Raw genomic sequence first — 12,344 nt, 5'->3', positions numbered from 1 at the left:
GTGCGTGTGTCTAAATCCTCCAGTGGAGGGAGCCCTATGTGTACCCGAGCACATGTCTAGTCCATGCGTTCTTTGGCAGTGCTGCTGTGTTTTCCTCCTTGCACTTTCCTCCGAACTACCAGCATGGGGGATTGTTTATTATTTATTTTATTTATTATTAAATTTATTAATCACCCATCTGGCTGGTCACCCAGCCACTCTGGGCGATGTACAACCTACAATAAAACAGTTTAAAACAATAAAATTCTACCATAAAAACATTTTCTAAAATACCCTAACCCACCCCAAATGCCTGCCTGAACAACCACGTTTTTAATGCATGACGGAAGCTCATTAAAGAGGGGGCATGACGGAGTTCCCTAGGGAGGGAGTTCCACAGAGTGGGGGCCACCACAGAAAAGGCCCTCTCCCTCGTCCCCACCAGTCTAGCTGTCCTGGCTGATGAGACAGAGAGAAGGCCATCCGAGGCTGATCTTGTTAAGCGGCCTGTCTGGTGCTGCTGGAGGCGCTCCTTAAGATAGGCTGGGCCGGAACCATATAGGGTTTTAAAGGTCAAAACCAACACCTTGAATTTGGCCCGGAAAACAACTGGTAACCAGTGCAACTCCTTCAGCACTGGAGTGATGTGATCTCGCCGGCAGCTGCCTTTAATCAGGCGAGCTGCCGCGTTCTGTACCAGCTGCAGTTTCCGAACCGTCTTCAAGTGTAGCCCCACGTAGAGCGCATTACAGTAGTTTAAATGAGAGGAGACCAGGGCATGTACTACCGATGGGAGCAGATGGTCAGGAAGGAAGGGGCGCAGTCGCCGTATCAGATGGAGTTGATACAGCGCTGTCCGGCTCACAGCTGACACCTGAGCCTCCATGGACAGCTGGGAGTCCAAAATGACCCCCAGGCTGCGGACCTGGTCTTTCAAGCGTAGCCGTACCCCATTCAACACCAGGTCAACATCCCCCAACCTCCTGTCTCCCACCAAAAGTACCTCGGTCTTGCCAGGGTTCAGCTTCAGCTTATTCCTCCCCATCCAGCCACTCACCGTCTCCAGACATTTGGACAGGGATTCTACGGCCAACCTTGGTGAAGATTTGAATGAGAGGTAGAGCTGCGTGTTCCCTCTGCTGGTAGTGAGGGGCCTGTGTTTTGACCTTTAGGGGGACGTTTAAGTTGCCTAACTGCTGTTAAGAGGGATGGGCACTGCTTTTTACACAGTGATTGCAGCACGGGTTTCAAATTGCCTTGCAAGGGGTCCTACATTTTCAACCATTCCTTTTTGTTTGGGGCTGCTAAGTGTTTCTCCATTGCTTTCAGTGGAGCGATGCCCCCTTCCCCCAACAACCCATCACTGGGTGGCTTCCAGACTTTTGTGCAGTTTTTCCCCATTCTAAAATGTTGAAATGCCTCCCTTAAGGCTTAATTACTGGCAGGAAGAGCTTTAAGCTGCACTATGCAGGTGTCTTTGGCCCCGCCCCCTTCATCTTTGGCCCTGCCCCCTTCGCCCCCACCCTCCACTGAACTGTGGCCCCTGAGAGCTTCTCCCAAATGGAGTTCAGCCCTTAGGCTGAAAGAGGTTCCCTACCCTGTGCTATGCCCTGCCTTTGCATCCTTTTCCCTGGCTGCCTGTAGAAAGCTCTGCTTCTGTTCAAGACCCTGGCGGACATTGAGACATGCCCTCTTCCTCCTCCAAGCTAGAGGGGAAACCCAAAATTCGACCCGATTTGCTACGCTACCAATGTATATCAGCATTAGCTGTCATGGCTTCCCCCAAAGCAGCTTTCCCAAGCTGGTGCTCTCCGGATGCGTCTGCAGCTGCCATAATTCCCAGCCAGCTTGGCCAGATTGGGGGAGGCTGGTGTAGAGGAGCCTTCCCCAACCTGGTGCCCTCCAGATGTTTTGGACTTCAACTCCCATCAACCCCAGCCAATGGTCAGGAATGCTAAGAGTTGTTTACTTTACAACCAGTAATCCTAGCTGTGGGGGTAAGCTTTAAAATTAAGCACCTGGGGCGGTAGAGGAGAAGTAGTTTTAACCGCCTTTTCCTCCTCCTCAAACACATCCACCTTCTTCCTCTGCTGTGGCACTCATTCCCCCGCGCGTGTGCACACACACACGTTTATTAGAGGTCTTCTCATGTGAGCGAAAAGGCTCCTGGGATATGTTTTAGCTGGAATAAGCAGATGCAAACAGTTGAGTGGAATTGTGGTGAGCTACCATGTTTTAGTTGCCTCCACCTTTGTCCTATTCTAGATGCAATATAATACCCTTGGTCTGTGTTTGTTTGTTTTTATTATTTATTGCATTTCTAATTCACCCAATAACAAATGTTCTCCAGGCAGATTACAAACAGTTAAAAAACTAAAATGCCATAGAACAGATAAAAATATAAAACACAGTACAAATATTTAAAAGGATAAAATACAATATACTGCAAAACCACAGATAGCACAGGAATGGATAAAAGAGCCATAAATCTAGAACTAGGCCTCTCAAATGCCTGGGCAAAAAGACAGGACTTTGCCTGGTGCCAAAAATATAACAACGTGGGCACCAGGCAAACCTCTTTGGAGAGTCTCTGCCATAAGTGGGGTGCCCCCACTGCGAAGGAAAGTCAGCCTTGGAAAGATCCAGAGGGCTACCTTGGGGCAATGTGGATGCTTCTCAAACCAGGCTATTAAAAGTATTTCTTATATCCCAAAAGTTGTGAACGTTACTCTAAATTAGTTTTGGAGATTCAAGAGCCAAGAACTTCAGCCTCCTTTTTTGATGATGGTATAGTGCTGAATTATTTTTAAATCATTGGTCTTTCACCGTAGACTCTTCTCCCCCTCCCCTCCTCTTTCCTTGCTCCTTTGAATGGCAATGTCCTGCTTTTATCTGTCTTGCGCTAGTGGGAGGAGGTTTTGCAAAAGCGAGAGCAGCTGGTAGCGGAGCAGGCTGTCACCGCTGCTTTGGATGCCAACAGGAAGCGGTTCCTGGAACGTGAAATGAACGATGCAATAGAACTAGCTGTAAAGCTCCAGGATGAAGACGGCTATTTTGGTGAGTGCATTAGATATATAAGGAGGCTCTGGATCCACCATGGATGCAGTCAGTCTTAAGTTAAAATATATAAGAAAGAGAGACTAGCAAGAGAACCTTCTCTTGTTAGTCTGTCTCTCGTGTGTGTGTGTGTGTGTGTGTGTGTGTGTGTGTGTGTTAGGCATTCAAAATATCGTAATATATCTAAGGGCAATGTATGCACTAACACGCCTAAACAGAGGGCTACATCCAATGTCGTACAAGTAGACTTGCACGATGAGACTTCCCCTTCCTCTCCCACCTCCGTGTGCACCCCAGATCTGATCCAGAGAATTCCCCAGCCCTCTAGAGCAGATTTGGGAAGGAGGGTGGGTGGGGAGATGCAGGAGAGGAGCAATTGGTTCTGGCAGAAGTGTCCATTCCTGGTGAACAGGATGTCATGGGGTACAGCCCAGAATAAACTGCACAGTAAAACTGCCAATATATAAGTAGCAGTTTAAAAGCCTTGAGAGCACGGACAAGTTTTTTTTCCGGGCACCTAAAAGGCAATGGATTAGGCAGAATTGCCTGACATGGCATCAAAGTGAAGCAAATGTAACATTTGTGGTCCAGTGGAGAGCCAATGTGGCATGGGCTGATCTTGGACACCCCAGCGGGAATCTCACTCAGTCGTGACGCTCACTGGGTGCCTTGAGCCAGACTCAAACTAACCTCCTTCAGAGGGTTGTTAGGAAAAGGGGGGGAGGGATACCCCCTCCCTCTTCACACCACGCTGGGCTCCTTGAAGGAAGGGTGGGATGCAAATTGATAAAGCTATAAATGTAATACATGGGGATCAGGCTCTGTTCAGCATGCTGTCTATACAGCTCTCCATAGTTCCTTACTTTACCCTATAGCCAAGGTGGAGAACCTGTGGCCCTCCAGTAGATTTTATACATAAAGCTTCTGGTATGCCAGCACAAACAAAATGGCACGATCTCTTTATGATTCAGAGTATGAAATATCAGTTGGCACAAAGTGTGCCCAGCCGTGCTTGTAACTTAGCAAGAAGCCTGTCCACTTTCTGCAGAGAGATTGCGAGACTTGAGAGTGTCCCAGACTCAGCAAGGTTTGGAAATCGGTCAGTCACCCAGGAAGACTCAGTCGCAGCATGGCAAGGTCTGCTTAAACGATTCGTCAGGAGTCACTTCAGCAACACACTGTAAGCAGCTGAACATTAGAGCCAATCTTGGCATGATTTTCTCACGTAGTTTGCTCTTGTGTCATTGCTTTTTGTTGAACAAAGAGACGGCATGGCAGGAGGGGGCAAGCCAGACAGGGACTGTGGCATGGGGGTGGGGGGATTCTGAGCAGGGATTACAGGCTCCCTCCCCCTATATCATGGGCCCGTTCTGGCTTGGAGGGACCTGCACTGGCTATACAAGAAAAACCAGCAATGCAAGGGCAGACTGTCTAGTTTAATCCTTAACACACCCACACACACACTCTCGAACAAATTCATGGCTCCTTCCCCACGCTACAGGGTAGATTTGGCTGATGACCCTTTTTTTCTGTTACTCTCCCCTCTCCACCAAAAATGTGGTGATTCAGCTTGATTTGCTTCAGCTAACCCAATGCATGATACTTTTTTCCATCCTTCCTTGTCTCAGTTTAGAAGTGGGAGAGGGGTCCACGCAGTTAGAGCAGGCTTCCCCAGCCTGGTACCCTCCAGATGTTTTGGAGAACAGCTTCCATGAGTCCTGACTATTGGCCATGCTGGCTGGGGCTGATGAGGGTTGATGTCCAAAACATCTGGAGGGCATCAGGTTGGGGAAGGCTGAGCTAGAGCCACATCAGAAAATGTTTGCTATCCCACGCTGAAACTTTTGTCTTACCCATAAGAGATAACTTGGACTCCTGCACTTTGCCTTGGACTGCACTGAGCAGGGGGTTGGACTTGATGGTCTTATAGGCTCCTTCCAACCCTTCTATTCTATTATGCATAAGCTCTCTCACCGCAAGAGCGCCAGGTTTCGTTAGTAGCCTTTGGCAAGGGACTCTGTCAAAACGTTTTGAAAATCCAATTGTAGAAATATTTCTAACTACTAATAATTATAATTGTAGAAATATAACCCTAACTACTGCTTTCCAAGAGCTGTAAAACTTAGAAACATTAAAAGATCACATTTTCCATTACGTTTTTCAAGAAGGCACAACTTGGTGCTGCCTTGATCTTGAAAAGACACAAACTTTGGGTTGCATCCAGACTTAGTCGAACTTTGAATTAGGCCCATTGAAATCAATGGGACTTTAGTTAGCCATAACTAAATGCGTGCCGATTTCAATGGGTCCGCCCTAAATACAACTAAGTCTGGATCCAATCCTTGGAGCATGGAATTCTTGGCGTTTTAATTCACATCTCTCCTTTCAAGTTTCTTTAGACCGAGGACGGCAAGATCTGGAATCTAAAGAGCGGGAATTGATGGCAGACGTTCGACAGCTTAGGCAAAAGCTCATGTTGCAGGCTCGGGCAAAGCATACCCCAACACCAGATGCACAGTGGAGCAGCTGAAGGGACGTGATCCAACTCTAGATGGACTTTTCCACTAAAGTTTTAAGTAGCTGCATTAAATGCATTGCAAGATCTGATTTTACACTATTCTAAATGTTTTTAGAGATATTTTTGTACATAAAAATAAATTAAAACAAGTTGAAGCTCATGTTTTAACAAATCTGTTAAGTAAACATATGTTTTTTAATAAAGCATCACAGATATACAAGAGCTCCTTGTAGCTTCAAAGCCAGGGCTGTGTCTCTAACAGAAAAGCGTTCTGTGACCTATTCCAGCTGATCTTACAAAATTTTGTAGTGCTTGGAGATGAGCTTGTTTGGTCCCATTGATTTTAATAGTTCTGAATTGCTGCACAGATTCTAGTCATCCACCTGCATGGTTTATATGTGTAATCTTGTGCATTTTATGGTTGTGACTGCTGACACAATGAATGTTCAGTACTGTCAAATGTAAGCGTATCATATCAGGGGAAATGCATTGTTACAGTCCAAGTATACATGGTCAAAACCTCTCTTCTGGAAAATTAGCATGTTAGGGAAAACACTACAGCTGAGCCTGACATACTTTTTCTGTTTGTAGGGAATTATGTTTTGGGGGATTGTTCAGCCATGCATTTCTCCTACATGCTCGAGAGGTACAGTCCACAGGGGACTGTACCACATGCTTTTGATAAATGTGTGGATCAGCCTTCCCCAGTTTGGTGTCCTCCCAGTGTTTTGGACTATCTATCTATCTATTTATTTCATTTATACCCCGCCTTTTTTCCTCTTGCAAGGAACCCAAGGCAGCTTACATTATCCTCCTCCTCTCCATTTTATCCTCACAACAACAACCCTGTGAGGTGGGTTGGGCTGAGAGTCTGTGACTGGCCCAAAGTCACCCAGTGAGCTTCCATGGCTGAGTGGGGACTAGAACCCGGATCTCCCAGCTCTTAGTCCAACACTCCTGCCACTACACCACACTGGCTCTCAGCGGAGTGGGGACTACACCTCTCAGCATTCCTGACCATTGGCCATGCTGGCTTACAATCAAAAAGACATGACACAAAAGGAAAAGAGATTGGGTGGGGTGGAGGAGAAGCAAAACTCAGGCACTAGTTCTTAGTTTCAAAGTTATTATAGGTGTCCTTTCTGGCAGGGAAGGGTGAAATAAGTGCCCTGCAGTTGTTTATTCTCTGGCCAGTGTATGGGGCTATAGGCTGGTCTTCTGCTTGCCATGATCATCTTTCTAAGAGATAAGGTATGCCCTTGGCCAATAGATGAGGCCAGAGTCTGCAGTCCAGGAGACCATATAATGCATACATAATCTAAATAGCATGGTACAGTCTATAGAGGGCAGGGCCCCTGTTGCTACAGAGCACTCCTGCATGACCCTTTCCCGAAGTTGCCACTTCTCGTACTTCCCCAGACAGAATAACAGCCCTGCGCTGTGTTCAGGAAGCTCCCTTGTGGATATGATAAAAATAAAGAGTTTAGAAACTTGCTGACATGAGGGATTGGGGTTGGGGGGTTGTTTCAATTAAGATCACTATTGTTTAAGACTTACCTCCTCATTCCCAATTACAATCACGCTTTAAGCACACACCACTGATTTTTTCCCACATCCCTCCCTTGCCTCTCCCTGTCAATCTTAGATTGCAGGCGCCTTGGGCACAAAGACCGGTATATATTTTGTTGATGGGATTCTGTCAAGTGCTGGCACAGTCTACATCAGGGGTGCAAAACCTCTTTTAGCCTGAGGGCCTTAATCCCGTTCTGGAGAAGCTTTCAGGAGTCATATTTCAGTGGGAGGCGGGGGGGGGGGGGAAGGGTGTAGAGGCAAAAGGGGAGGGGCCAAAATTCCAAAAGTACCTGCCTGTTTTAGCTTGAAGTTCTTACTTGTGCATCACTTTGGCCCGAGCTCCGAGTTGGAGCGGGACACTTTGGAATGCCAGCAAGGGGGAGGGAGCATTGTAGAAGGAATCCTTTAACGTCACTCCTAATGTGTTATGTGTACCCCAAAGTGGCCACCGAGTTATAAGTATGCCGTTGGCATCTGCATAAGGTGTCCAACACATGCTTGTGCATGTGTTAAGTCTTAACCAGAGTAACTCCATGTTCATTAGCTCACCCTGTTTTGGCTCCAGCAGTCTGTAGAAGATTGCAAACTGTCAGCAGCCTGTTCTGAGAATTGCTAGGGAGTGCAGGTTCCTCCCCAGTGAATCGCTCCTCACAGCCTGTGCCGCGTGCTAATAAGCAGTTTACTGTTGCAGCAACTCAGTACCAACATCCAACACACTGACCCTAGCCCAGGGGGAAAATGTTCAGAGAAAGAATGTTCAGCCGTGTTCCCAATACCAGAAAGAGTGCACGCCTCCAGGTGATGTGTTTAGCAGAACATGCTAGAGCTTTTCCCTATGTGTGACATATTTCTCTGTATAAAAGTCTGCCCCACTGAACTTTTGGGGCTCTCTGCTCCCTCGCAGACAGAGTGCCTTGCAATAAAGCACCTGATCCAGAGTCTTACCCGTGTCTAGTGTTTTCATTGGGCCTCCGGCTAGGCATCGAACTAGTGAGCGAGTTCTGCTCTTACCACAGCATGAAGCGGGTCGAGTGGCTCTGAAGCACTTTGGTGCAGCCCAGCCCCCCAGCTCCTTACCTGGGCCATCTGGATGTGCACCAGCAGCCGTCTTGTTCGGGGGGGGGGGGGTATTTTTAAAATGGCAACTCTATATTTCTGGAAATACAAGGAGTTGCCATTTTTAAAATGGCTCCTCCCCCGGAACAAGATGGCTGCTGGCACATGTCCAGAGGGCCCAGGAGCTGGCGGCAGGGGCTCTGGCTCCCCCGGTGGTGGCAGCGTCCCCCACCCTGCAGAACAAGATGGTTGGTGGTGTGTGGCTAGAGGGCCCAGGTAAGGGGGCAGGGGCCGAAGCAGGATTCAGATGTCCAAATCCCACTTCAGCTCCAGAAGCCGAAGCAGGTTGCCCCCCCTCCTCGAATCAGCGTGAAGCAATTTGGGCGTGCCTCAGAAGCCCCCAAGTAGCCTCCGAGGCAGATCGGGGGGTCCGTGCATGGCCCTAATTCTTACTGCCAGCAACTAAGCTTATGAGAGGCATTTCATCCTTTCAGAATGAGGAAAAACTGTACAAAAGGTGGAAACCCATGAATGCTTAGGGGAAGGGGCCATCTAAGGAATCTGAAAGGGGCAGATTTGGCACTTGGGCCTTAGGTTACACACCCCTGGTCTATATAATGTCCTGAGATCCATAAAAACAACCCAGCTCAAAAACATTCCAGTTCTCCTCACTCTTTCCTCATTTTCCCCAACCTCAGCTTATGCCTTGCTCTCTTCATTGAGCCCATAGGTGCTTGTTCGTGTGCTCTCTCGCTTGCTCTCCCCCCGCCCCTTCCGCTTGCAAGTGGGAGCCTCCACCTCATACAGGTTTTCTTGATTTTTCGAAGGGGTTCCAGTTATCCCCTCTCTTTTCAACGTTCAGATGTGGTGTGGAAGTGCTTATGTGGCTAAAGAGACACCACCCGTGTACAAGCTCTGCTTATCTGCAAGCTCTGAGGTTTGCAAAAGTACAAAAAACCTTTAGGAAGAAAAACCCCACCACCAAGTGAGGGAGACGGAGAAAAAGGTCTTACGCCAGCCGATGGTAATTGATGGGAATTATTTGGCTGCCAAAAGCAATAGCAGAGAGAAAAACAAAAGGCAGAATATAATGAGTGTTTACCAGCCCCACATGCACAGAAGGCTAAAAACAGACCACACCAAAGGTAAAGTGGTTTACTCACAAATGTTCTATTATACAGGCAGGAGCAAGAGAGCAAACAGAACTGCTCCCAGCAAGGAGTGGAAGGTCAGAGAGGGAGGGAAGGGGTGGAGCAAAATCACAGGAAACCACAGCGTAGGCTATAGAGATCCTAAGGCTAGCTGCGGCCAACCCTCCTGGGAATTAACTGCAATGCTGCAGGCAAGGTTGCAATATTCCCAACAGTAATAAGGCATTAACCTAATTGGAATATAGATACGCAGCCAGCACCACTTACAATCAGGTCACAGTAATGACGTTGGCCACCTTTAGGGCTAAAATTCCACTCCTTATCTGGCAGCTATGTCTCCCCCGCCCCTTCAGTTTCACTGTAGAGAAGGTGCAGGAGGGTGATCCCAATCCTAAAAGCTCCCCAACGCCCTATGCTAGGTTGATCCCAGTCCTAAAAGCACCCTATGCAGCCCCAATTATCCGGATTGGGGTGGGGTGCCGTGCCTACTCTAGAGTAAAAGAGGGGGGCGAGAGAGAGAGAGAGAGACATAGTTGCTAGATACGGATTTAAAGTAATGTCTGTTTTGGCCCTTACTCCGAACTAAGCCTCGCTGAGTACTCACGCATACATGGGTGAGGAGCCATGCTTACTCCCAGGTAAACACGCATGGGGTGGCAGGCTCGGGCTGCTCTCTTATACGCACACGTATTTGGGAGCCCTATTGTAAAATCCAGCGTAGGTCCTACTTAGAGTGCACCCGTTGAAATGAACGGGATTTAAGTTAGTCATGACTAAGGCCCCAGTCGTTTAAACGGGTCTACTCGAAGCAGCCTGGATTTTACCCCAGAGAACTCATGGGGGGGGGGGCTTCCTTCCCAGTAAATATCTGCATAGGGTCGAACTGCTGCATGAATCCTTCTCGACCCAGCGTTAGCCCATTCCATACAGCGGGCGGCAGCCCCCTTTCTCCCCGGAATGCCCGATGCACACGCACACGCCCCGCCCCGCCGCCGCCGCCGCCGCCGCCGCTTTCGTATGCTGCAGTCTTGCACCGCTCAAAACGGAGATCTGGGGAGCGGGGCGGTGCAGTTTTAAAACTCGGACAGGCGGGATTTCTTGCCCCCGAGGGCGAAAAAGTCCCGCTGCCCCGTGTGAGGCTCGAACTCACGACCTTCAGATTATGAGACTGACGCGCTGCCTACTGCGCTAACGAGGCGCGTGCGGAGGCCCGTCACAAGTCCCCGGGTGAAGCGAGGACTCTGTGCGGCCGCGGGCGGCGGCGGCCCCCCTGCGCCTTGCGCGCCTTAAGCTAGCGGGGAGGAAGCGGGCCAGCGCGCGCCCTTTGCCGCGGGGAGCCACCGGAACCGGGCGCGCGGCGGCGGGAAGCTGCCCGGGGAGTCGGCTGCCCGCGGAGGCGACGCAGCCCTGCAACGCGCGCGCGCCCCGTGGTCGGCGAGCCGCAGCAGGGCCGGAGCCGCGCTCCCGGGGGCAGGGGCCGGCCGCGGCGGAGCGGCCCGGCGGGGGCTGGTGGCTGCGATGTCGGGGGGGGGGGTGTTGTGGTGGTTGTTGTAATTATTATTATTATTATTATTATTATTATTATTTTATACTTCTATCCCGCCTTTTTCCCAATACTGGGACTCAAGGCGGCTTTACAACGTTAAAACTGCTACAATTCAAACCTGTAAATAGAAATAGAACAACTATACGAAAGTTAAAAAATATAATTAAATCATCGGTATTAAAATTGTGAAACTATTAAAACATTACAAGACAACCACCGCAACAACAATAATATCCATACGTCACATTTTCACAGGGCCAGGCTTCTTGTTGTTCAGTCATTCAGTCTTCGTGACCCCATGGACCACAGCACGCCAGGCCTTCCTGTCCTGCGCTCTCTCGCGGAGCGTGCTCAGGTTCATATTCATTGCATCCGTGATGCTATCTAGCCATCTCATCCTCTGCCGTCCCCGTCTCCTTTTGCCTTCAGTCTTTCCCAGCATCAGGGTCTTTTCCAGGGAGTTTTCTCTTCGCATTAGGTGGCCAAAATATTGGAGCTTCAGCTTCAGTATCTGTCCTTCCAATGAGCACTCAGGGCTGATTTCCTTTAGGATGGACTGATTTGACCTCCCTGCAGTCCAGGGGACTCGTAAGAGTCTTCTCCAGCACCACAGTTCGAAAGCATCAATTCTTCGGCACTCAGCCTTCCTTATAGTCCAGCTCTCACAGCCATACGTTGCTACTGGGAAAGCCATAGCTTTGATTATACGGACCTTTGTCGGCAAGGTGATGTCTCTGCTTCTTTCTATGCTGTCTAGGTTTGCCATAGCTTTCCTCCCAAGGAGCAAGCGTCTTTTAATTTCATGGCTACAGTCACCATCTGCGGTGATCTTGGAGCCCAAGAAAGTAAAATCTGTCACTGCTTCCATTTCTTCCCCTTCTATATGCCAAGAAGTGATGCGGCCAGATGCCATGATCTTAGTTGTCTTAATGTTGAGTTTCAAACCAGCTTTTGCACTCTCCACTTTCACCCTCAACAAGAGGCTCTTTAGATCCTCTCCGCTTTCTGCCATTAGGGTGGTATCGTCTGCGTATCTGAGGTTGTTGATAATTCTCCCAGCAATCTTAATTCCAACCTGTGATTAATCCAACCCGGCGTTTCTCATGATGTACTCTGCATATAAGTTAAATAAGCAGGGCGACAATATGCAGCCTTGTCGTACTCCTTTCCCAATTTTGAACCAATCGGTTGTTCCATGTCCGGTTCTTACTGTTGCTTCTTGACCCTCATACAGGTTTCTCAGGAGACAGGTAAGGTGGTCTGGTACTCCCATCTCTTTCAGAATTTGCCACAGTTTGTTGTGATCCACACAATCAAAGGCTTTAGCGTAGTCAATGAAACAGAAACAGACGTTTTTCTGGAATTCTCTTGCTTTCTCCATGATGCAGCGAATGTTGGCGATTTGATCTCTAGTTCCTCTGCCTCTTCGAAACCCCGCTTATACTTCCGGTAGTTCTCGGTTCAC

The 12,344-nt window shown here is 48.8% G+C and overlaps 1 protein-coding gene and 1 non-coding gene across 17 annotated transcripts in view; one reads left to right on the top strand and one right to left on the bottom strand.

The window, feature by feature from the left end:
* The window catches only part of TBC1D31 (TBC1 domain family member 31), a 34,284-nt gene extending 28,490 nt beyond the window's left edge, over positions 1–5,794 (top strand). For 10 of the 16 annotated variants that reach the window (XR_014790001.1, XR_014789999.1, XR_014790000.1 and 7 more), the window contains 3 exons: positions 2,886–3,036; positions 4,085–4,216; positions 5,427–5,794. Coding sequence is in view for 7 of the 16 variants with exons in the window: in XM_084848856.1 (XP_084704982.1) it covers positions 2,886–3,036; positions 4,085–4,216; positions 5,427–5,566 (423 nt within the window). In the remaining 9 variants the exon portion in view is untranslated. Of the gene's footprint in view, positions 1–2,885; positions 3,037–4,084; positions 4,217–5,426 lie in introns of those variants that run through there. The other 6 variants (XR_014789997.1, XR_014790003.1, XR_014790004.1 and 3 more) reach the window with 5 other exon arrangements.
* A 4,664-nt stretch (positions 5,795–10,458) lies between these two features.
* Positions 10,459–10,531, bottom strand: TRNAM-CAU (transfer RNA methionine (anticodon CAU)). Its single transcript has one exon. It is a non-coding gene; the product is annotated as a tRNA-Met (tRNA).
* Between the last annotated feature and the right edge of the window lie 1,813 nt (positions 10,532–12,344).

This window comes from Heloderma suspectum, chromosome 4, assembly GCF_057233095.1.
Source record: "Heloderma suspectum isolate Gila_16-S chromosome 4, 16-S_ref, whole genome shotgun sequence".
NCBI lineage: Eukaryota > Metazoa > Chordata > Lepidosauria > Squamata > Helodermatidae > Heloderma > Heloderma suspectum.
This window is presented reverse-complemented; position numbering and strand designations above follow the sequence as displayed.